At 52.7% G+C, this 24,227-nt stretch overlaps 1 protein-coding gene across 7 annotated transcripts in view; it reads right to left on the bottom strand.

The window, feature by feature from the left end:
- Nucleotides 1-23,160, bottom strand: part of PPP1R9A (protein phosphatase 1 regulatory subunit 9A) — a 96,944-nt gene extending 73,784 nt beyond the window's left edge. For all 7 annotated transcript variants that reach the window (XR_013484906.1, XM_021000011.2, XM_021000012.2 and 4 more), the window contains exons 1-2: nt 23,052-23,160; nt 21,384-22,798 (exon numbers count right to left, since the gene is read on the bottom strand). Coding sequence is in view for 6 of the 7 variants with exons in the window: in XM_021000011.2 (XP_020855670.1) it covers nt 21,384-22,619 (1,236 nt within the window). In the remaining variant the exon portion in view is untranslated. The remainder of the gene's footprint in view (nt 1-21,383; nt 22,799-23,051) is intronic.
- Between the last annotated feature and the right edge of the window lie 1,067 nt (nt 23,161-24,227).

The raw sequence follows: 24,227 nt of genomic DNA, 5'->3' as shown, positions 1-24,227 counted from the left end.
CTTTGAGCCCTCAGGCTCACTGAGCACCGCTCCTTGCCTACACTGCGGCCAGCGCCGAGGCTGCACTGACACACCCAGGCCTTGACACTCAGACCTGCAACAAGACCCACCCCCACAACTGGTTCCTTCTCCCTCTGTCCAGTGCCAGGAAGACCTTGGTCCTAGTCTGAGAAGTCTGCCCCAGCAGCCAGTCAGTCCATGCGGCGAGCAGCACCAACCCCTCAGAGGCCAAAACTTGCTGGGGGCCACAAGCCTGTAGCACCAATGCTGCCAAGTTCTGAACAGTAGGTGCCCAGATAGATGAGCCACAGGATAAGCAGGGCATTACTGCCAGTGATGGACCAGAAAACTGGGCAAAGAAGAAAGTGGGGCAGAATATCAGGACAGCCCCCACATGGGGGTGGGAGTCACAGGGTGATGCAGCATCCCACTAGGCTTAGGGAAAGGGCATAGCATTCAAATGGGACCAATTCTGACCACCCAAATAGTCACTAGACTGGTGAACCATGAGTATCCAGCATGGGAGGAAGCATCTTAATGCTCTGATATCCAGCCCCAAGGAAACCACCATCAGAGGGCACAGAATCAAAAAGTGAATAGGGGAAAATCAGGACAAATGTTTAAAAGACTGAAATGACCAAAGATCTCAGGAAGAAGAAAACTCTAAGATGCTGAAAATAAGCAGATAAATCAACAGGGAAAACATTAACAGCAGAGGGAATATGGCATCCAGATCCTGCAAAACAAAGAAAAAGATCAAATATATGATGAATAGGAGAACATGGAACTATTCTCAGGGAAAGAAAATTAAGAATTTTAAGTGCAGAATGTATGGCCTACACAACAAAGAACAACAGGCAGAACAGAAAAACTGGCAAGCTTCATCAAAGAAACAAAAGCAAGAACAGGAGATCAGGAATGCAAACACACAGAAGTGAAAGACAATCTAGCAGAAGAGAAGGAGACAAAACCCGCAGAGATCTTGAGATCAGTAGGCCTGGAGGCCACCTAAGGATCACAGGCCTCCCAAAAGAACAGGACAGGACAAGTAACCTTCACGCCACAATGAAGGGGAGAACAGAAGGGAGCAACCCACATTTTTGAGAATAGAAAATGAAATCCCAATTGAAAGAATTCACAGATCACCACTGCCTTAAAACTCCCAAGACACAAAGTGGTTATTAAATTTCACAATTCAATTCAGAAACAAGTTTGGCAAGGGATCTGGAGAAAGCTCTTCAAATACAAAGGAAAAGGGCATTTGAATAACACAAGACTATTCGGCCATGCCCCCCCCAAAAGGAGGAAGGAATGGGATAATGTGCTCGTGGTACAACCCAAGAGGACCTCTCCTGCAATACTGAGCTGAACCACACAGGACAGAAGATATATGTTCAATAATAAAGAAGAGCATGAAACACTTTTAGAAAGAAAAGCAGGACTAGTGACTCTATTTGCTTCTGGAACTCCCCACAGAACAGAAATGCAGGAAGAGTGAATAAATGCAGCGGCCCAGGAGAGAGACACAGGGAGCCAAGGAAGAGGGACCTGGGGAGCCCAGGAAGAGGGACACAAGGAGACAGGGGTGAAGGAAGAAATCTGGGAGAGGTAACATAAAGAGGTAGAGAGCCAGTGAGGTGAATCCTTCCTATAAGGTTTTTTGATTAAAAACAGCTAAAAAACTGGAAAGCCATCTTGCGAAATTTAGGGTTAGACCAATACCTTTGACCATATTTTACAATACATGCTAAATCGATATAGAATCTTAATAATATTAACCAAATAAGAGAGAGGCAAGTCCAAAAGATTAAACAGCTAACTTTGATACTTGAACCTGAAAGCTTCTGCACAGATGATGGCATCTGGGATGAGAAGGGAAGTGATCAAACGGGAAAACAAATCTTTGTATCAAATTTCCCTGATGAAGGTTTGGAATCCAAAATGCATAAATAATTAATGAATACACACACACATATGTGTATATATGTGTGTATATACATATATTATATATACATATATGTACACATATAGATACGTGTGTGTGTATATGGAGTGAGAGAGAGAGAGAGAGAGAGAGAGAGAGAGAGAGAGAGAGAGCCAGGGGTGGGGAACCAGCAGCCTCAAGGCCACATGTGGCCCTATAGGTCCTCAAGTGCAGCCCTTTTACTGAATCCAAACTTCACTGGACAAATCCCCACCTCTGGACTAAACCATTCCCCAACAGATTAAGTGGTCAAAAAGAATATTAGCAAACACCTCTCAAAAGAAAAACCACAAAAAATTCACAACCACATGCATGCTCCAAACCTCTAATAATAAAAGAAACGCAAATCAAAACAACCCTGCGGTTTCACCCCACACCCTGCAAGTTGGCAAAGATGTCCGTGTTGGAGGGGGCATGGAAGACAGGCACACCAACATATTGTTGGTGGAGCTGTGAAATGGTAGGACCATTTTGGAAAGCCACTTGGAATTACACAGATAATATGACCAAAATACTCATACCCTTTGAGCCAAAGACTCTATCTTGAGCTTATACCCCAAGCAAGATGTCAAAAAGAAGAAAGTTCCCACAGACCCCAAAACAGTTATAGCAGTACTTTTTGTGAGAGCTGACTCGTAAACAAAGTCACTGCCCATTGACTGGGGATCAGCTAAACAGTCTGTGGTGTGTGAGTGTTACTGCTCTGTAAGAAATGATGGAAAGTCCTGCATCATCTGATGCTGGGCCAAGAAACACCAAGTGCACAGCAACCATAACTGCGTGACAACTGAAGGCAAAGCGAACGTAACAAAGTATAAAGATTGCAGTGGCGCAGGACTCTGAGGAAGAGCCAGGAGCGGCCGCCCCACCCCCAGCACAGGCTTTAGGACCTTGTTCATCTCTCCAAAGGGCTGTGTGTCACACAGGACTCTCTGAGAGGGGGAGAGGGATAACTGTGGTGATGTAAGAAACAGAAACTATCACTAAATATTCATTCTGAAAATTAATAAAAGCTGCAGCTTGGCTTCAGGGTGAACAACACACTTCCCTATGAACCAAATCCAGCTGTTTAGCAGGATTCTCTCCCAGCTGGCAGAAACAAAGGCAGCTTCAGGACCCCAAAAGAGGGCTGCCCAAAGGAGCAAAAGAACCCGTCCCCCAGCTGCAGGGCCAGCAAACCCCTAATGATTCACCCCAGGAGAAATAAAGGTTTGTTCTGCTCTGTGGTCTACTTGGCCAAAGGGACCGAGGGAGCTCGGTGGGCTCCCAGACCCCTGGGAGCCTGACAAAATTCACACTGGCCACTGGAAGCCACAAGCAGGTGACTCACTGGGAAAGCAGGCCACACAGCCTGGTGTGCTCCCCAGTGACAAGCTGGCCACTTCTGAGCACAACATGAGCATAGGTCTACAGAAGGAGATGACCGCCGCACAGCCTTTGGGGTGCCCACGGTGATAGGGGACATGGCCTCTGGGGTGCCCACGGTGACAGAGGCACAGCCTCTGGGGTATTAACGGTAATGAGGACATGACCTCTGGGGTACCCACTGTAATGGGGGTATGGCCTCTAGGGTGCCCACAGTGATGGGGGAGCATGGCCTCTGGGATGCCCACTGTGATAGGGGCACAGCCTCTGGGGTGCCCACTGTAATGGAGGACATGGCCCCTGGGGTATTAATGGTGATGAGGACACAGCCTCTGGCCTCTGGGGCGCCCAATGTGATGCGGACCCGGCCTCTACTTCCAGGGAACGGATCAAATCGTCCATTCTCCACCACCTCTGAGCTGAGAGGGGTCCCAGGGTCCCTAAGCTACCTACACCTAAGTAGGAACCGCTCAAAAAGCCTCAGCTTTTGCTTGAAGAGCCCCAGTGAGGGGGGCAGCCTGCTCCACACTGGGACAGCTCTCCTCAATGGAAACTGTTCTTGATGCAGTCTGCCTTTCTTAGCAGCTACTCAGTCTTAGCTCTGCCTTCTTGCTTTCATCATTCAGTCATTTCAGTTGTGTGCAACTCTTCATGACCCCATCCGGGGGTTTTTTGACAAAGATCCTGGAGAGGTTTGCCATGCCCTTCTCTAGTTCATTTGACAGATGAGGAAACTGAGGCAAACAGGGTGAAGTGACTTGCCCAGGGTCACACAGCTAGGATGTGTCTGCAGCCACATTTGAACTAAGAAGACGGATCTTCCTGACTCCAAGCCTGGCGCTGTGTGCACCATGGCACCCCCTAGCTGCCCTTGGGACCAAGGAGAAGCAGCCAAATCACTCCTTCACAGTCCTTCAAATGGTCTCCAGACTACTCGAGCTCAGCTCCCGAGTGCCCAGACTTCCCTGCTCTGGTCACTCCGGGCGAGCACAAACTCCAGGCCCGTCATCCTGATTCCCCACGTCCTTCCTGCAAGCCGTTGGTCTGCTCCCAGCAAAGAAAAGAGGATGATGACCTCCTTGCGTCTGGTCATCGCAGCCCCACACTGCATGGACTTCCGCCTGAGAACAAGCCCCACCCCCAGGACGTGAGGAGGCCTCATGGGCATGTCATCCATCCTTGTTATGCTGAACCTTCTGTGGTCACAGCCTCCAGCTTGGATCCCCATGGAAGAAAGCTCTAAAGGGACTGAATGAACAGCCTGCCCATGAGGCCCTGTGACCGCAGGGCTCCCTCGCCTGAACACCCCTCCCCAGGCCGCCACTTCAGGTCCCCAAAGGGAGGCGCTGAATACAGCTGCTGGATGCATCTGTGTGGGTTAGCCTGGAGATGAGAAAAGTCCAGCAGCCGAAGAGCTACTGCATCCGGGCTAATCCTCCTGAGGGGTGAGCCCAATTCTGCTTGGCCCCTGTAGATAGGACAGACCACCGAGGCTGGATCACAAGGAAAGATGGGAGCCTGGGTCTTGAAGCAGAGGCCTCATGGCCCCTTCCTTATTTGAGATGATACGTAGAGGTGATGGCCCCAGAGGCCCCTTCCCACCAACGTTCTCCATTCTGGAGCCTATGGCCATGTCCTAAGCTGTCCTCCCTTTTCTTTGCATCACAACTGCCCCCCTCTGTAACATTCTTGGGGACCCCCCCCACTGCCCCAGCTGGCTGCTCTCTCCTCCCCAGTCCTTCCTAAGCCAGGCCCTGAGCATCCTCCCAGTCTTTCCTCTAGTTTTCAGGAGCCAACCATGATGCTGCATTTGGCCTCACCTATGGCTGGCCGTGGTCAGAGAGAGGTACAGAATCAGCCTCTGTTACGGTTTCTTCCACTAACCTTCCACAGAGGCAAGGCTCACGCACACCAGTCAGCCCCTCTCCTCTGCACTGAGAGGTCACCCAAGATGTTGGGGAAATCTGTATCCCACCCCCATCCCAGGTGTCCCCCCAACACCCTGAGAACTCAGCAGCTGCTCGCTTCTGGCTAGCCTTTTTCCTATTCCAGTACCTTTGTCCTCATGTTCCCAGTGGACCACAAGGCTGATGCAAAGGTCACTGAGAAACCAACAGACAGAAACGTCCTGAGAACAGGGAGGCCAGAATAGACACTAATGATGCCCAGGTCAGGACACAACCTCTCAACACCTTAAGTTAAAAAGCATTTATGAAGCACCTCCTATGTGTCAGGCACTGTGCTAAGCATGGAGGATATGAAGAATGGCAGAGATCCATTCAAAAGAGCTCAAATTCCAATGGGACAGACAACATTCAGATAACTACAAACACAGAAGATCTGACACAAATGGGAGCCAGTCTGAGCAGATGGGCATAGTGGGCACTGCCAGGGGAGCCAGGAGGTGGCAGGGAGCAAGGAGGGCAGCGCCAGGCAGGGGAAAGGTCCAGGGAAAAGGCCAGGAAGGGAGGGCTCACAGGGCACAGGCATCTGCTACTTCTCTGTAAATCATTTTAAATAAGCCTTGTCCCTGGCTTCTCAGGCAGGCAATCAGCAGGGGAACGGGTTAGTTATTCCAGACCTATCACCCTCTGAAAAATGCATAAACTGAAACTTTCTGGAGGGGGGCGGGAGACAGATGGACGGCAAAGGATGGGGACTGAGGGTGGATGGAGGGACAGGGCAGGGTGGGTGATGGAAGAGGGAACAGATGGATGGACGGGGGATGGAGGGACAGATGGGGGATGGATGGACGGCAAAGGATGGGGGCTGGGGGTGGACAGAGGGATGAGGGGAGGGTAGGTAATGGGTGGGGGAACAGATGGATGGACAGGGGATGGAGGGATAGATGTGGGGATGGATGGATGGCAAAGGATGAGGGAGTGGGAATGGACAAAGGGATGGGGGCAGGGTTGGCTATGAATGGCCAGATGTGGGGATAGAGGGAGGGATGGGGGTGGGATGAAGGGACAGATGGACAGACAGACCAGGGAGGGGCGTGTCACCAAGGAAGCACTGAGCAAGCTCTTCTCAGATTAGTTCTGACCCTTCAGCCAGGGAACTTGGGTTCTCCCCATCCAGCCTGATTTGTCTGGAGAGATCCAAGCCCCTGACTGCACCAGCCCCATTTTCCAGGACTTCCAGAATCTTTCTCCCCTTCTCAGCCCAGCCTAGATGTAACATATTTGCTGATGCCTTTGCCAATCTTCCCACTGAGACAGATCCTCCCCTCCAGGACCTACGACCCCTGCGGAGCACCCTACCCGGCCATCCTGCCCAGTCCCAGACTTGGGCAGCATTTCTAGCTGATTTGAAACCATTTCCTCCACGGATTCTAAGGTCCAGTGATGCCAGGGCAAGATAAGCCCCTGACTTAGCCCCTCCCCCACCCCGACCTGTTCCCCAGGCACTGTCCTCCTCTATATGAGCTGCCCACTGGACTTGAGGATCTGTCCATGCTGAATCAAGCAGCCTACAGCATCCAGGCCCTTCATGCAGGAAGGCTCCTAAGCTATCCATCTACTGCCTAGGGCTAAAACTACACAGTGCATACTGAGCCACAGGCAGAGAAAGGCCTGCTCCAGCTGGGGCCCGGGCCAGGGTGAAGGTCAGTGCCTGGACGCTGGCAGCCAGGCCCCAAGCTCAGCCTGGTCTCCCCAGCACAAGGCCGGGGACTGCTCTTCACCTCTCCATCAGGGATTTCCTCTAGTTTAGGCCCGGGTCCCTCTGGCAGCAGGCTGGTGAGATGTAGCCCTTCTGAGGACCGAGGTTTTAAACACAGAAATTGCACAGGGTCCACAAGAAACCCAATTCTATGGAAATAGAGATGGAGTTGTTTCCCACCAAAGTTCATCACTCCTCCCCCCAGCTCTGAGGCCATCTTGCCTCATGATCTCATTAGCTTCCAGGAGTGAAATGATCAGCTCCCAAACCAGGCCAGAGCCCCAAAGGCAGCCCCTTTCAAGCCCCCCTCTCCCTGCTGAGGGTCCCCCAATACATCTACACACCCAACTCGGGGCTCAGGCTCACCCCACCATGCTCCTCTTCACTCATACCACCTCCATCCTTGGCACCTCCCACTGGGACTAGTGCAACCTGGGTCTGGGAGCTGCAGCAATGACCTTGGCTCAGATAGGAATTAGGTGGCCTCAACTGGCAAACTCTAAAAGCCAATAACAATATGACAATGACGATAGCTATGTGACTGGGGACGAGGTGCTCAATCTCTCTGGGCACATTAATATTTGGCCTAAAAGCACTGGAGAAATGGGATGATCTGGCCAGAAAGGTCAGAACTGAGACTCCAGCTGGATGAAATAGGGAAGGAGGAGGCTTTCTTGTCACTGAACAGGCCACTGATTGCCTGGGCTGGAACACAGCCTTTACTACCCAAGGGATATTATCCAGACTTCCACCTGATCTCCCATGCAGCCACAGTGAATGCCAGGAAATTAATCATATCCATTAGGAAACCATATTAATTCATATTTAATTAATGCCTCTTAGATAAATATTGGTGAATGAGATTCTCTTAAAATGAATCCGTCCATCACTAAAATCAAAGTCCAGTGTTTTTGGCTTCAAGCAAAAACATTCCTGAGCTGATCTCCTGCCACGCCTCTTAGGAGTGACTTCTCACTGAGGAGTCCTCATGGATCCTCAAGGACCCTCCCGATCCAAGTGGCCCCTCAGCACCTCCCACAAAGGGAGTGAAGGGAGGGAGGCCCCACCCACTCTGCCCTCCCCCTCCCTTGGAGCCAGGAGCCCAATTAAGATCCCCGCCACAACATCAGAAAGGAAGAGGCGCTCGCTGCCTGAGGGCGGGGGGGGGGGGGGGGGGGGGGGGGCTGGGGAAGGTGCCCTGGCCACCCCTGAAATCACCTTCTCAGAGCAAATGAGGCAGGTCCAGGCCTCGCCCTCCTCAGAAGCCACAGCCCACCCTGCGGGGCCACAGTCAGGGCATGCCTGAGGGTGGTCTGGGAGAGGCAGGATCCCCCAGGCCTAGGTCCTCCCAGGTGACTCCCTCACCCTTCCCTGCACCATCACAGCCAAGAACACCTACAAAAGCCTCCAGAGCATCCAGGTGAGGCAGGGTAAGGCTGAGACCAGGGGGGCGGGAGATAAAGGGAGGAAGGAGGGGAAGGAGGGAGGAGAGGGGGAGGAGGAGAGAGGAAGGGGAGGACAGGGAGGACTAAGTTGGGAAGAAGAAGGGACAAGGAGGAGGGGGAAGGAAGGAGAGGGCAGGAGAGAGAGGGAGGGGGAAGACAAGGGGGGGGAGGAGAGAGGAGGGGCACTTTGGAGCAGCCTCAGACCTTACATAATATCTGAATTAACTCAATCTGCTTTTTAATTTGACCAAAACCACAGGGAACAAGAGCATTAGGATAGCAGCCCCCGGCAACACATTTGAACCCCCCCCACTCCCTCACGGGGCTAGAGCCTACTTCCCAGCTTCCCGATTCTAAAAACCAGTCCGACCTCAGAGTCCCGGGGGGGGGGGGGGTGTCTGAGGGCTTCTCGTCAAGTGAGGCCGGCGTCTGCCAGGCTGTGGACAGGGCAGGTGGGGAGCCCCTGATGCCGGCTCCAGCCCAGCCACAAAATCTCTCCCTACAAAAAATGTGCAGGACAACTACGGCGGGAAGAGGGAAGGCGGGTAAGGGTGGGAAGTGCCTGACGGGTCGGTGTGCTCCCAAATAAACGTCAGAGATGCCAGAAGACCCGAGCCAGGCCCCCTCCAAGGAGGAGGTAATGAAGGGCCTGGGTACTGGGGCAGAAACACAGAGGACTGGGGGTGGGAGGAGAGCAGCCAGGCAGGTGACGGAGCATCTGCCCTCTCCTCAGCAGTGGCAGGGGGTCTGGAGGACAGGAAGAGGAGGGACTCCCTTTAGGAGAGGCCCTGCCTGAGCCAGGCTTCCCCAAGACCACCGTGCTGGGGCAGCAGGAAGAAAGAACCAATCAGAGGCACCAAGAAGGCCCAGAGGGGTTCGAACGGGTATCAGACAAAGCCCACTGACCCTTGGCCTTCAGATCAGAGAGCCAGAGGAAGCCCTGAGAAGACAGGGCCCAGAGGACCTGGGTTCAAGACCCTACTCTGTACGGCTGCCTCAGCTGGAGCCATTGGCTGGGACGCCCCTGCCAGCTCTAGGCCTGTGACCTGAGGCCTTGCAGCCAGGCCAAGCCCTCAGGCTCCCTGTTACGCATGGCACAGCCCTCCTAGAGAGCCCACAGAAAGCTCCTTAGGGGCCTGGCCTGAAGGTGAGTCACTGGAAAGGAGAGGCTCTAGGCTGACAGTCCTAAAAACCCTCTGGAACCCAAAGACAAGTGCGCCCCAGGCCCTGATAGAGGGAATAGGGCAGGTCACCACGCAGGAACACCTCAGAATACAGGCAAAAGGCTCTTTTGAAGTCCCTACACGGGGCAGCCTGTACCCAAACCTCGAGATCTATGGGGAAAATGCTCCTGTCCTCTCACAAGGGCACTGTGCCACCCTCCCCCAGGGTCAGAGCATGTCCTGGCTGTTCCCTACAGCCCATGATTCCCCCAACCCCCACTACTCTTGAGCACCAGCAAGGGCTGATAGTGCCATGCTTGGAGGGCATCACAGTGCCCAGAGCACTGGGCCTAGAGCCAGGAAGACCCAAGTTCAAATCCTGCCTCAGACACTGACTAGCTGAGTGACCCTGGGCAGGCCACTTCCCTTCTGCCTAGGTTTCTTCATCTATGGGGGGGGGGGGGGGGCTGGTTCACCAAGTCCCACCTACAGCCCAACATCCCTGTTCCTCACTGTCCAAAAGCAGATACCTCCATACACACTGGGTACCCCTGGGCTCTCCCAGAAGACAGGGATGTCTCCCAGGATCAGAGTCGACATGTGAGAGAGCGCCCCACACTTCCACAACACGCCCTTCCTCTCCATGTTCTGTTAAAGGCTTTCCCGAAACATCCCGAGTGCCCTTGGTGAGACCCTCTGGAGAGATGGCAGAGGTTCAGGAGCCCACAAGGATCAGCAGACACCTAGAATGCTACCCCCAGATGCCAAGGACTACAGCTACAGACAGCAGGAAGGACTCTGAAAGACATCAAGGAGAGAAGGCACCAGATGGCCACATCAGCACAAGGCCTGAGGCCTGACTGCAGCAATCTGGGGGGAAGGGACCCAGGCACTCACGGACACCATCCACAACACGGCAGAGAGCTGAAAGAGCTGCATCCCACAGTCATTTCATGGGATGTCCCCTGTCAAGGAAGCATCTGCCCCCAGCATCGACCAGGAAGGCCAGCGTTGCCTGTCCTCAGCCTTCTCCCCCTTCTTTTTTTTTTCAATTAATTTACTTTTAGTTTTCAACATTCACTTCCATATGCTTTTGAGTTTTAAATTTTTCTCCCACCTCCCTCCCCAAGATGGCGCACAGTTTGATATAGGCTCTACATATACATTCCTATTAAACATATTTTCACATTAGTCATGTTGTAAGGAAGAATTAGGACTAACAGGAGGAACCACAAGAAAGAAGAAACAAAACAAAACAGAAGAAAAAAAGAGAAAATAGTATGCTTCAATCTGCATTCACACTCCATAGTTCCTTCTCTGGATGTGGATAGCATTTTCCATCATGAGGCCTTTGCTATGCACATTTTTATAGCCCTTTGGGCATAGTTCCAAATTGCTCTACACAATGGTTGGATCAGTTCACAACTCTTTTTCCAATTATCCCACATCTTCTCCAACATTTATCATTTTCCTGTTTTGTCATGTTGGCCAATCTGACAGGTGTGATGTGGCACCTCAGAGTTGTTTTGATTTGAATTTCTCTAATCAATAGTGATTTAGAGCTTTTTTTGATCTGACTGTAGAAGGCTTTAATTTCTTCATCTGAAAACTGCCTGTTCATCTCCTTTGATCATTTATCAATTGGTGAATGACTTGTATTCTTACAAATTTGACTTAGTTCTCTGTATATTTTAGAAATGAGGCCCTTATCAGAGATACAGGTTGTAAAAATTCTTTCCTAGTTTTCTGCTTTTCTCCTAATGTTGGCTGCATTGGCTTTGTTTGTGCAAAAACTTTTCAATTTAATGTAATCAAAATTATCCATTTTGCATTTCATAATGTTCTCTATCTTCTATTTGGTCATAAATTCTTCTGTTCTCTATAAATCTGACAGGTGAACTATTCCTCACTCTTCTAGTTTGCTTATAGTATCAGCCTTTATATCTAAAGCATGAACCCATTTTGACTTTATTTTGGTATATGGTATAAGATTTTGAAACTATGCCTAGCTTCTGCCATACTCTTTTCCAGTTTTCCCAGCAGTTTTTGCCAAATAGTGAATTCTTATCCCAGAAGCTGGGGTCTTTGGGTTTATCAAATAGTAGGTTATTATAGTCATTGACCACTGCATCTTGCATACATAACCTATTCCACTGATCTACCACTCCATTTCTTAGCCAGTACCAAGTAGTTTTGATGACTGCTGCTTTATAATACAACTTAAGATCTGGAAGGGCTAGGCCACCTTCCCCTGCATTTCTTTTCATTAGTTCCCTTGATATTCTGGACCTTTTGTTATTCCAAATGAATTTGTTATTATTTTTTCTAGCTCTACAAAATAATTTTTTGGTAGTTTGATTGGTATGGCACTGAATAAGTAAATTACCTTAGATAAAATTGTCATTTTTATTATAGTAGCTCAGCCTACCCATAAGCAACTGATATTTTTCTAATTATTTAGATCTGAATTTTGTGTGAAAAGTGTTTTGTAATTGTGTTCATATTGTACCTGGCTTTGTTTCGGCAGATAACTCCTAAATATTTTATAATGTCTACAGTAATTTTAAATGGAATTTCTCTTTCTATCTCTTACTGTTGGGTTTTGTTGGTAATATATAGAAATGCTGATGATTTATGTGGGTTTATTTTATATCCTGCCACTTTGCTGAGGTTGTTTATTATCTCAAGTGGTTTTTCACTTGATTCCCTAGGATTCTCTAAGTATATCATCACATCATCTGCAAAGAGTGATAGCTTTGTTTCTTCTTTGCCTATTCTAATACCTTCAATTTCTTTTTCTTCTCTCGTTGCTAAAGCTAACATTTCTAGTACCATATTGAACAATAGTGGTGATGATGGACATCCTTGTTTCACCCCTGATCTTACTGGAAATGCTTCTAGCTTGTCCCCATTACATATGATGCTTGCTGAAGGTTTTAGGTAGATACTACTTATCATTTTAAGGAAGACTTCATTTATTTCTCTGTTCTCTAGTGTTTTTAATAGGAATGGGTGTTGCATTTTGTCAAAAGCCTTTTCTGCATTTATTGAGATGATCATGTGGTTTCTGTTAGTTTTGTTGTTGATATGATCAATTATGCTAATAGCTTTCCTAAGACTGAACCAGCCCTGCATTCCTGGTATGAATCCTACCTGGTTGTAGTGTATTATTCTCGTGAATAAGTTGCTGTAATCTATTTGCTAATATTTTATTTAAAATTTTTGCATCTATATTCATTAGAGAAATTGGTCTATAATTTTCTTTCTCTGTTTTGACTCTTCCCATTTTAGGTATAGTATTGGAATCAATTGTTCTTTAAATGTTTGATAGAATTCACTTGTAAATCGATCTGGCCCTGGAGATTTTTTCCTAGGGAGTTCATTGATAGCTTGTTCAATTTCTTTTCTCTGAGACAGGATTATTTAAGTATTTTACTTCCTCTTCTCTTAATCTGGGCAATTTATGTTTTTGTAAATATTCATCCATTTCACTAAGACTGTCAAATTTATTGGCATACAGTTGGGCAAAATAGTTTCTAATTATTGTTTTGATTTACTCTTCATTGGTGGCGGATTCACCCTTTCTATTTTTGATCTTGATAATTTGGTTCTTCTCCCCTTCCGCATTCTCTGCTTTGATCTCCCCTGCTCCCACTTTCCTGCCACACTGATTCCCAATGACTCCCCCAGCTGGCCTTGGTACTGCTCTTACACAGTACAAGCCTTCCTCTGCCTCAGGGTTCCTAGAGGGGAAGAGAGACAGGTTAGAGGAAGAGAGCAAGGGAAGGAAGGAGGGAGATAGAAAGATGAGGATAGAGACAGAGAAAGAAAGAAGAAGGAAAGGGGCAGCTAGGTGGCGCAGTGGAGAGAGCACCGGCTCTGGAGTCAGGAGGACATGAGTTCAAAGACACATAACACTCATTAGCTGTGTGACTGTGGGCAAGTCACTTAGCCCCAAAGTGCCTCATGAACGACAGAAAGAAAGAAAGAAAGAAAGAAAGAAAGAAAGAAAGAAAGAAAGAAAGAAAGAAAGAAAGAAAGAAAGAAAGAAAGAAAGAAAGAAAGAAAGAAAGAAAGAAAGAAAGAAAGAAAGAAAGAAAGAAAGAAAGAAAGAAAGAAAGAAAGAAAGAAAGAAAGAAAGAAAGAAAGAAAGAAAGAAAGAAAGAAAGAAAGAAGAGAGACACCAGGATTTAGCTCAGTGGCTGGAACACTGAAGCTGTTTCATACATGACTGCTGAGTGATAAATCTCTGTAGAGATCATCTTTGATCCTGGAGAGCTAATGAGGTCACTAGGAGAGAGGGTGGAGAGACAGAGAGAGAAAGAGAGAGAGAGAGAGAGAGAGAGAGAGAGAGAGCCAGAGCCAGGATAAATGTAAGCTAAATTTGCAAAATATTTCCAAAATCAGATACCCAGTTAAAAAGCTGGTGCTCCTAAAACTTGTTGGTATCCCACCTGCCTTGAATTCATGTGTGTGTCCTCACAACCAGAATACTCAGAACCCCAAGGAAGATGCAGAGAGGGCCACAGGCCACTCTGCATCTCTCTCAGTTCTTTTCCCCAAATAAGTTTCCAAATTCAGAACAATGCCCACCAACAGGGAACATCTCTTGTTCTTGCCATCATGCCCGCATCATCATTGAAGCACTGAGATCCCAGTAAACTTCTCCTATTCACACTTGTCATCATCGAAGCCCCCAGACCCCAGTAAACCTCTCCTATTCACGCCCGTCATCATTCAAGCCCCGAGACCCCAGCAAACATCTCATCTTCTTGTCTATCGCACCACATCCTGCTGTTCACATCCATCATCATCGAAGCCCCCAGGCTACCTAGTAAACATCTCCTGTTCACGGTCATCACAGAAGCCCCAGACCCCAGTGAATGTCTCCTATTCTCACCTATCTCACCTGCATCATCATCAAAACATCTCCAGTTCTTGCCCATCCTGCCGCCACCCGGCACCAGATCGCAGAAGATGTACCTCTTCCAGATAGAGCAAACATCCCTGAATTTTCAAAGCGTCTCCATTCAGAACCTGACCAAACACATTTGTTCCCCGCAGAACTCTAACAGGATAACCTACAAGACCTCTTCAGAAGATGAGAAAGTATTTGTGTTCACAGAAAAACATTCTCAGCTATCTCATCACGGGTGACCCCACGCCTTTTCTAGTAGGGATTCATAAAGGACACCCCAGTGTGCCCCTCTGATGAAATGTCTGGCAGCCTCAGCATTCCACAAGAAAGTATAAACAGCTCAGGGTCACACAGACTAACCCCACAGCCCTCCTGCCCCCAGGCTATCCACTGGAGCACAGCTCCCCCTTTCCTGCTAAGCTGTGTGCCAGGGGCCCAAGCCCAGGACCTTCCAGGCAGGGAGAAGGCCTCACCCAGAAGACCACAGCAACAACACTGAGGCTATGGGATAAGGAGGGAACCAGGGGAGACTCTTGGAGGCCTCTGAGGAGATACTAATGTTGGGGGCTTACCAGGTAGCCAATGGTTGGAGCTGACCCCCAAAGCTATTTCATTTGGCTGTTCACTGGACACCACTCTGCCCCTGGGGAACTACTAGGAAATTGAGGGAAAGAAAGACCAGCTGGCATGCAGAAATGGGACAGGATTGGGGGGGGTGAGGGACAAGAATAATAATAGCTAACATTGACAGAGTTTTTAGTGTTTACAAAGAACTTCCTCTTCACCATGCTGATAACCCCCATTTCACAGATTAGCAAACTGAGATGCAGAGGGGAATGAAATGGTTTGCCCCATAGTAAGTTACCAAGATATGGCCAGGCTCTTTCCCAGCCACTCTCTCCTGGCAGGAGACAGCACAAGAGTAAATATGGCAGCAGGCTCGGGGGCACCTCAAGAATGTTGGGATGGGGGGCAGCTAGATGGCGCAGTGGATAGAGCACCAGCCCTGGACTCAGGAGGACCTGAGTTCAAATCCGGCCTCAGACACATAATACTTACTGGCTGTGAGACCCTGGGCAAGTCACTTAACCCTACTGCCTAACCAAAAAAAAAAAAAAAGAACCTTGGGATGCCTGGAAACCCGACTGGCTCCTGCCCAGAGAGATCCACCTCACAAAGCCTCAGGTCACAGAACTGAGGAGCCTGATTAGGGCTGGTGGCCCAGAGGTTCCCATGCTATGCCTAGTGTGTGTGCATGCATGCACGCCACCCCCCCACGGGACCACAATGCTCTCCAAGGATCTGTCACTGCTGGAAGAGGAAACCTCAAACCTGTGGATTCCCATTTCACGTGCAGGCCATCTGAACGGCACTGGGACCCAAGGCAGGAGTAGGAAGGAATGTTAGAAATGCCAAAGGAACATCAGGGCCATTGAGGCTGGGCGCACCCCTCTGGGGTCCCGTTCCACACTGGGATGGCCTGAAGCGGCCTCAGTGTCACTTCCCCCATGGCTCCCAGGCCATCCTGCATGCCAAGCGCAGCACCGTCAGTGGCCCAGCAAGCACTCTTGAAAGGCCCTCTCTGTGCCTGCCCGGGACTGCACCGGGTGCTGGGGGAACAGAGACAAAAGCTGGACAGGCTCCATCCAACTCATCCCTCGTCCTCGGCTCATCGTCTCTGAGACCTCCCTCACAGACCCTCCAATCAAGCCTCCCTGGTCCCATCCAGGCCTTGGCCTGTAACAGCAGAGGCATCAGGGGAGGCTGAGTTCAAATCCAGCCTCAGACACTTCCTAGCTGTGTGCCCCTGGACCCGTCCGCGAAGCTCTCTCGTCCTCAGCTGTAAGGGGAGGCCAACACGAGCCCCTCCCTGCAGCGACCACGGGGCCCCTTCTGGGGCCCTGCAGGGGACCAGAGGGCAGAACAGTATGATGAGGATGAGGGAGGGGAGCCTGCCATGGCTGGACATTTAGTCTCATGAAAATCCCCTGAAGAGGTCCATTTTACAGAGAAGAACCGTGAGGCTCAGAGGTGGGAGAGACCCAGAATGTGCAGACACCAGACTCCCATCGGCAGCAACTGTCAGCAGAAAAAGAGACAAGCCGTGAGAAGAAGCGACTCCCTGCTGAGGGGCAGGCCTGTCGTCTGCCTGGCTCATGCCTCCAGACAAGACATGACCTAACCCGCCACCTGACCACTACAAGCAGCTCCTGGGCATCCCCACAGGCACAAGGCGGAAAGCCCTGTCCAAGGCCCCAGAGTCCCAGGCCAGGGATGCGGTCTGTCCCTGATGGGGAATGAGGCAAAGACAGGTCTGAGAAGGTCAGCTGGACTTGTGGGCTGCGGAGGCCCAAAGGGCCATTGGCCAGGCTGGAGTGTTGCTCCCCAGAACCAAGAAAAGGAACTTGCTGAGAATCTGGCAAATGTGAGTGAGCAAAAGGCCTCTAATGTGGAGAGGAAGAAGACGGAGAAGACCAAGTGTGAATGAGTGCACGTGTGAGTGTGTGTGAATATGTATATGTGGTGAGTGAATACATATGGATGAGTGTGTATATGAGCGGGTGGATATGTGTGTGAGTATGTGTGTGAATGTGTATGTGGTGGGTAGGGGTGACTGTATATGGGTGAGTGTGTGTATGTGTGTGTGTATCAGTGTGTGTGTAAATAGTGTATATGGTGAATGTGAGTGTATACGGATGAGTTTGTATGCACAAGTGTGTATGTGTGTGTGTAAGAGTATGTGTGTGAATAGTATATGTTGTGAGTGTATGTGGGTGAACGTGTATCGGTATGTGTGTGAAAACAGTGTGTTTGGTAAGTGTGAGTGTATATGGACGAGTTTGTATGTGTGAGTGTATATCAGTACGTGTGTGAATCTATGTATGTGATGACTGTGTGTATGTGTGTGAGTGTATCAGTGTGTGTGTGTGAATATGTGTATGTGGTGACAGTGTATATACGAGTGTGTGTGTGTATGAACAGTGTGTGTGGTGAATGTGCATGTGTATATGAGTGTATATGTGTGAGTGTATGTATGTGTATATGGATGAGTGTATACGTGAGCTGGTGAGCACATCAAACCAAAGGGAGGCTGGTCATTTGAGGGAGACCCCAATGCAGAAGACAGCTAACTAGCTAGACCACCCAGGGCCCCCACCATGACACAGGCACAAGGAGCCCCATGGGGCTCTGGGAGGGAATTGGGACTGCACAGAGGAGGCCAGGCTGTCTAAGAAACCTCGTAATTAAGAAGAGATACACTTGTGGCAAATGGGAAAGTGGGGCTTGCAGTGGACAGAGTACCAGGCCTGGAGGCAGGAAGACTCATCTTCCTGAGTTCAAATCTGGCCTCAGACACTTCCTAGCTGTGTGACCCTGGGCAAGTCACTTCACCCTGTTTGCCTCAGTTTCCTCATCTGTCAAATGAGCCGGAGAAGGAAATAGCAAACCACTCCAGCATCTCTGCCAAGAAAACCCCAAATGGGATCACAAAGAGTGGGACACGGCTGAAACAACTGAAAGACAACAGGGACCAGGGAGACAAAAGCGCCAGGCCCTGGTGAAGGAGGTCTGGAGAGGGCCTGGGCGCCAGCCCTAGATGGAGGTTCTGGGAGGGGCCTCCAGGGAGGGGCCAGGAGGAGCTGCTGAGAGGTGAATTCCAGGGCCAGGGCACAGTTCAGGAACCTTCTCTACCACTACCTGGTTAGTCTGTGAGTCTTTATTTTCCTGTGGTCCCAGGCTCCCTGTTCAGAGCACGAGAACCCTCCCTCAGAGGCGGCCTGTGGTACTCCCACTGGAATGAGAGCTCCCCGAGGGCAGGTCTGCTAGCTTTTTATAAGCCTGAGAAAGCCCCTGCTCACTGCTTCCAGGTGGAGGGAGAGCTTGATGCCCCAGCTAGAACACACCATAGGCTCCGTGCCCTAAGCCCAAGGCCACACTCAGCATGAGCCACTGCCCCTGCCTGACAGATTGTCAAAAACAGGCTTTTTAGCAAGAAATGACTGTGTTTCCCCTCTAATGCTGAGCTGATTCACCGATATGAACATGGGGAAGACAGCCAAGCTCACTCCCAGGCCGCCAAGATGCATCCCGGGGGAGCCCCTGGGTCATGCCTGCCCGGGATGGAGGAGCAAGCCCGGACCAGGGCCCAGTGACCTCTGCCGAGGAGGGCTCAGGTTCAGGAGGACGGAACCTCTGCTGACCCAGCTTCTCACCAGACTGCAGGGGCCCTGCCCACCCAGGAGCAGAAACTCTGGGGGATAAACCACCACCACCAGGACTGGAGAGGCCCTGAGGTGGGGGCAGCGACAGCGTCCCAGGGAGTCCTGGGAGAACAGGCAGAGCTCCCAGAACAGGCAGCACAGAGCTGTCTAGCAATGGCTGGGCTGCTTGGTGAGGTAATGAGCTGCCCATCACCACCAGGGCTTAGGCACGCAGTCCCAGAAAGGATCTCTCCATCCTTCTCTTCCAGCTCTCCGCCACCTGGCACACCAGGAAAGGCCCAGCTCCACCGCGCTCTGCTGCCCCCTCCCCAGACTCTCCAGGGCACTTCTCCCTCCTCCAACCCCAAAGGTCCAGGTTTTCAGCCAAGCTCAAGTCCCCACAGGGCGTGTCAATCCACCCCCCAGAAGCTGCCCCCCAGTCCCAAGAACTTCCCCAGCCACGCCCACCCCCAGGAGTGGGCTTTCCAGTAGAACAGAAGATGCAGCTCAGACCGACCACAGCTTTAGTGTTAGAATCCCTTTGCTCCTTAGGACAGAGCTAGGCACAAACAGGGGCAGAGGAGAGAGCTAGCAGGGCCTATGGTCAGGAAGAGCTGAGTTTCAAATCCAGCCTCAGACTAGCTGTGTGACCCTGGGCAAGTCATTCAACCCTGTTTGCCTCAGAGTCCTCATTTGTAAAATGGGAAGGACACGACCAGCTGCTCCAGCATCGGGTCACAAAAAGTCAGACACCACCACAAGCAAACTGCACAAGGTACAAAGTAAGCCCCAGATGGGTTTTCATTCCTTCATTTCATTCTGAATGCCTGAAAGCGCTCATGTCAGCAGGAGGATGTCCCTAACCCAGAGTGAATCACCTCGGCCTGGCTCCCCTTCGGAGCCGTCCATGGAGACCGAGGAGCCAAGGCCAAGAGGCAGCCGGGGACAGCACGAGTCCATGGAGTAGAGCCCCAGAACAAAACTGGGCTGTCAGAAAAGGACACTTGAGAGGCACAGGTCCCCATTGGCGGGTTTCCAGAGAAGCTTTAGCCATAAAGGTAGAAGGGGTCAAGGAAACCCAAGAGATGACAGCTGATGGTGGGCCCGGGGGCAACGAGGTCCAGCACCATCCCATCACCCCCACCAAGCCAGGGCCACATGCCCAGGAGGAGTCCCGGCAACATCCATTCCATGAGGAATGAAAATGATGGTGCCCCTACATTCTCAGTTTGCCTTCAGAAGCCTCTCTCCTTTGCCCTTTCCTTTTCTCCTTCCTTCCCTTCTCTCTGAGGGATCAGGAGAGGTAAGAGGAGGCAAGGAAAAGACAAATTCAAAACCTCTAAAGGTTAAGCACCTTAGGCCTGTATCCTCAAAGGAAGGGACTCCAAGACCATCCCGGAAACAACTGAGCGCCAGAAATCCAACCCAACTTTTCCAAAGCAAACAAAAGGCTCAACTCAAAAGAACGTGTCCTGTGTGCATTAACAGGGGCCCATGTGAAGGGGGTCCCACTTTCGCCTCTTGCCCCTCATTCCCCTCAGGCCAACCTCCTCCCTCCTCAGGCATCTCTCACCCTTCTCCCCACCCCCCATGTGAAGAACCTTCCCTTTGTAAGCCACCTTCCCTATTAGATCTGAAGCTCCCTGAGGCCAAGGGACCCACACACAATGTCCAGTCCTTCTCAGGAAGGCCCAGAGCTTTCCACCCAATGGCTGATGGTCTGTCATACTGTGTGTGGTTGAAACTGCAGCTGGCCTGAGCCTTAGGGCAGGAAAACTTAAGAGGTGAAAGTCACAGCTCAGTGTGAGACTTCCCTCTATCCCACAGGTCATTTGGCCTCTCCTGTCCAGACACAGAAGAAGGCCTGAAAGAGGGTGAGCCCTCAGAACTCATCCTTGTCCCAGGCTCTGGCCTGTCTGCCTCCCCTCCAGAGGAGCCAGGAGCTTCCCCAAGGACGGCCCACAAAAGAGCCCAGGCAGGGGGTGCCCCCCAGAGACCCTGCCTGGGAGGCTGAGGCCAAGAGCCCTGGAGGATAGGAGGCCCAGTGTGACGGACAAACAAGGGATCAGGAGCTTCCATCAAGCAAGCTGCTCTCACTAACGCTACCAAGAGCCTGTGCCATTCCTGGCCCCAGGAGCCCCACAAGGCTGAGGGCTCAAGCATCAGGAAGTCTGTAATGGGGCAGCAGGTTACCAGTCTGTGCCGATACCCACAGTAGGGCCTGATCCTGGGGTCAGGACCTCTGCTTCCTGTGCATAAAGGGTACCAGCTGGAGGCCCCAGTTTCTTGGAGAAACGAAGGTTGAAACAAAAAATGGATTAAGTTGGAAGATGATCAGAAAAGCCTTGGCCACCAGAGTGAGGTTGGCCGGCCTGCCCAAGCTGCTGCTGGGGAGATACCAGAGCAAGGCCACTCCTGGCTCCACCCTCATCTGCACCCCAGACCATGCCCCCCAAGGCTGACCCACCTGTGGGAAACCAACCCAAAGACCGCACCCCCCCCCCCCCGGACTGCTGTCTGCACAGCATGGCCCCTACCAGAGCCTCTCTGCCCACCACAGAATGGGTGGCTGGGCTCCCGCCCCAGCAGCCCCAGGGGTCAGCCAAGGCCTCTGCTCCCAGCCTGGAGGGGCCACGCACTCACCTTGATAGGTGCCCGGCTGAACTGGATCTTGCGATTGGCCGGGATGTCCTCTTCTTCCGGCAAGCCGCTGATTTCCAGGTAGTCCCTGCTGGGCTGGTAGTCCTGATTCTCATCGCTGTCGTCCTGGTCGTCAGGCTCCGTGCCCGGCTCTCCCCAGTCTGAATTATACCTGGACCGCACCCGGTAGACACTGTAGTCCGTGTGCATGTAGACGTGGGAGCTCTGGGCAGTACTGCCCTCCTCAGGGGCTTCCTCTTTGCCAGGGGCATCCCCGGAGCTGAAAGCGGCTGCTGCCAGGTGATCCCCAGGGAGTTTGGAGGCCTCTGGCTCTGCAGGGGACGCCTGGAGTACGGGCAGCTCAGCAGGTGCTGCTTTGGCAGCATCTTCCACCTCAGGCCCTTCTGGCTTTCCTGGGCCTCGCCCTTGCTGGGCTGTTGAGTACTCAGCCTCCAGCGGAGGTCCTTCCTCCAAGGACCTGGGAGCTGCCTCCGCCGGGACCTGGCCTGCACCTTCAGCCTCAGCCCCTCGGTGGTCTGAAGGACCCCAAGAGTCGGGCTCCTTGAGGGGGCTGGGGGCCTCGGTGCCAGCCTCTGAGTACTCTTCGTGGTTCTCAGCGAAGGGATCCGAGTTCTCAAAAACTGCGCTGAGCTGGCTCACGGTGGGGGAGACGGCCTCAGGCCGGGAACTGAGGCTGTCCAGGGAGTCCGTGCTGCCCCGGTTGGACTTGGCGCCAGGCCAGTCGTCGGGCACGTCGGCTCCCAGCCGCTCCGACTGCGGGGATCGCCGGCTGTTCCTCTCGAACATGCGCCGGGTCTCAGAGAACTTGGAATAGGAAGGACCGTCGTGCAGGGTGTCAAACCTGCTGATGCGCTCCGACACGGACGACTCCAGCTTCAGCACGCAGCCGGCCGCCTTCTCCAGGAGCTCTTTGGGCCTCCCCGGCCGCGGCGGGGAAGGGGGCCCCCCCTTGGCCCTGGCCTTGGGGGGAGTAGCCGCGGGCTCGCTGGGCTCCATGCCCATCTGCATGAAGAGGTTCTTAATCCGGTTGACGTTGGAGCCATATTTCCTGCCCCTGCTCTGCTGAGAGCCCTCACCCTCTTTGGCTTTGGGGTCCCCCTCGGCCTTAGGCTTGTCAAAAGCGCTCTTGAGAGCCTGGAATTCCGTGCGGTAGGCATTCCGGTGTGGGGAGGCGCTCCGCAGGGTGCTCCGCTCCCCCGAAGGCTCTGTTTTCATCATGTTGACATGAGGACTGCGGAGGCCACGGGCATGGCCCGGCACAGGGTGGCTCGCAGCAGGGCACCCTCGGTCAGGGGCAGCCGATCGTTAGGAAGCAGCTGGGCAAAGGCGCAGAGGTGGCCGAGGAGGCTGCTGCTCGCTGCGGCGGCGGCGGCGGCGGAGCCGCCCACGAGGCTCATCTGTAACAGACAAACGGGGGGCTGGAGGCCCGCACCAGAAAGGGGGGTGCGGGCCCCCGCCCCCGTCTCCCCACGCACACACACGCAACGCACACATGTGGGGGGAGGCGCACCCCCTCCCCTCGAGCAGCAGACACCCCACCAGACGCCAGGGGAAGGGGCCGAGGCGGGGGTCGGAACCCCGAGTGCCCCCTCCCCCGCGCGTGGGGCTAACCCTTCCCCCACTCCTGCCCGCGAGCACGCGCACACCCACCTGCGCCCGCGCCCGCGCCCCGCGGCCTCCCGGGCCGGAGCCTCCGCGTCCTCCAGTCCTCCGAGCCCTGCCTCTGGTTCCAGGGCCCGCGGCCTTCCTCCCCTTCCCCCTCCTCCCCTCCTCTCCTCCTCCTCCTCCACCTCAGCTGCGGCCTCCGCCCCCCGTGCGCGCGCACTGGAGACGCCGCGCGTGACCCCGGTCCGCACCCGCGCGCGCACGCGCGGCGCCTTCCGACGTGGGGAGGGGGAGAGGAGTGGGGCGAGGGGGCGGGCCCTGGGCGGGGCGATGCAGGAGGGGGCGGGGCCAGCCCGAGCAGCGACCGGGCGAGAGCGGGAGGGGGGGAATGAGGGGGGCTGTGGGGAGGGGCCTCAGGCCAGCGGGGACCGCCTTGGAGTTGGCCCTCCCCCCACCCCTTGGGCCCCCGGGCTCCACCGCGCCGGGGAGGTCCCCAGGGCCGGGACGGGAAACTGAGGACGCGCCGAGCCCGTGAAGGGAGCAGAGACTGGGGCGCCCAACAGCTACGACCTAAAGGCAGGCGACTGGAAAGGACTTCGGGACGGGCTCCCCTGCCTCGGGCCCCGGGAGACCGACTGAGGCACTGGGGGCCGGCCAGCGCGTCTTGGGGGCTTTGTTTCTCTCCCTACGTCTCATCTTCAATGGCGGGGAGGGGAGACAAAGGCAGTTTTTGTTCACGGAAAAGAAAATGGTTAAACAAAACCAATCTGTCCGGCGGGACTTCATGTGCGCCCTGGAGAGCGGACTTCTGGCCTTCTCAGCGAGTGGGGAGGTGGGGCGACGGGAGGGAGAGAACTGGGAACTGAAAATGAACATTTTAACAGTTTTTTTAAAAGTTCAGCTCGAGCGCCACTTCCAGGAGGGCTTCCCTGATTTCCTCCCATCCCCACCCCCGCCGTTGCTTCACTATAGTGCGAACACCATCCTCGCTCCAGTCTCGGAGGATGGGGTAACCCCCAGCTCTAGCGCTTCTGAATTCAGCTCCATTCTCCCCGACTCTGGAGCTTGCTTGTCCCCTCAAAAATCCCCACCCCCGCAATCTTTTCTCTTTCCCCAGATACTAGTTCGGAGGCTGTCCCGTCTTTAAAAACCTTCTTGAAAGGGGTGGGGAGAGCTGATAAAAGGGAGGGCAGTTTGGGGGAGGTAAAAGTCAGAGCAAAA

Source organism: Phascolarctos cinereus, unplaced genomic scaffold (assembly GCF_003287225.1).
Source record: "Phascolarctos cinereus isolate Bilbo 61053 unplaced genomic scaffold, phaCin_HiC Scaffold_1;HRSCAF=81, whole genome shotgun sequence".
In the NCBI taxonomy this organism is placed as follows: domain Eukaryota; kingdom Metazoa; phylum Chordata; class Mammalia; order Diprotodontia; family Phascolarctidae; genus Phascolarctos; species Phascolarctos cinereus.
This window is presented reverse-complemented; position numbering and strand designations above follow the sequence as displayed.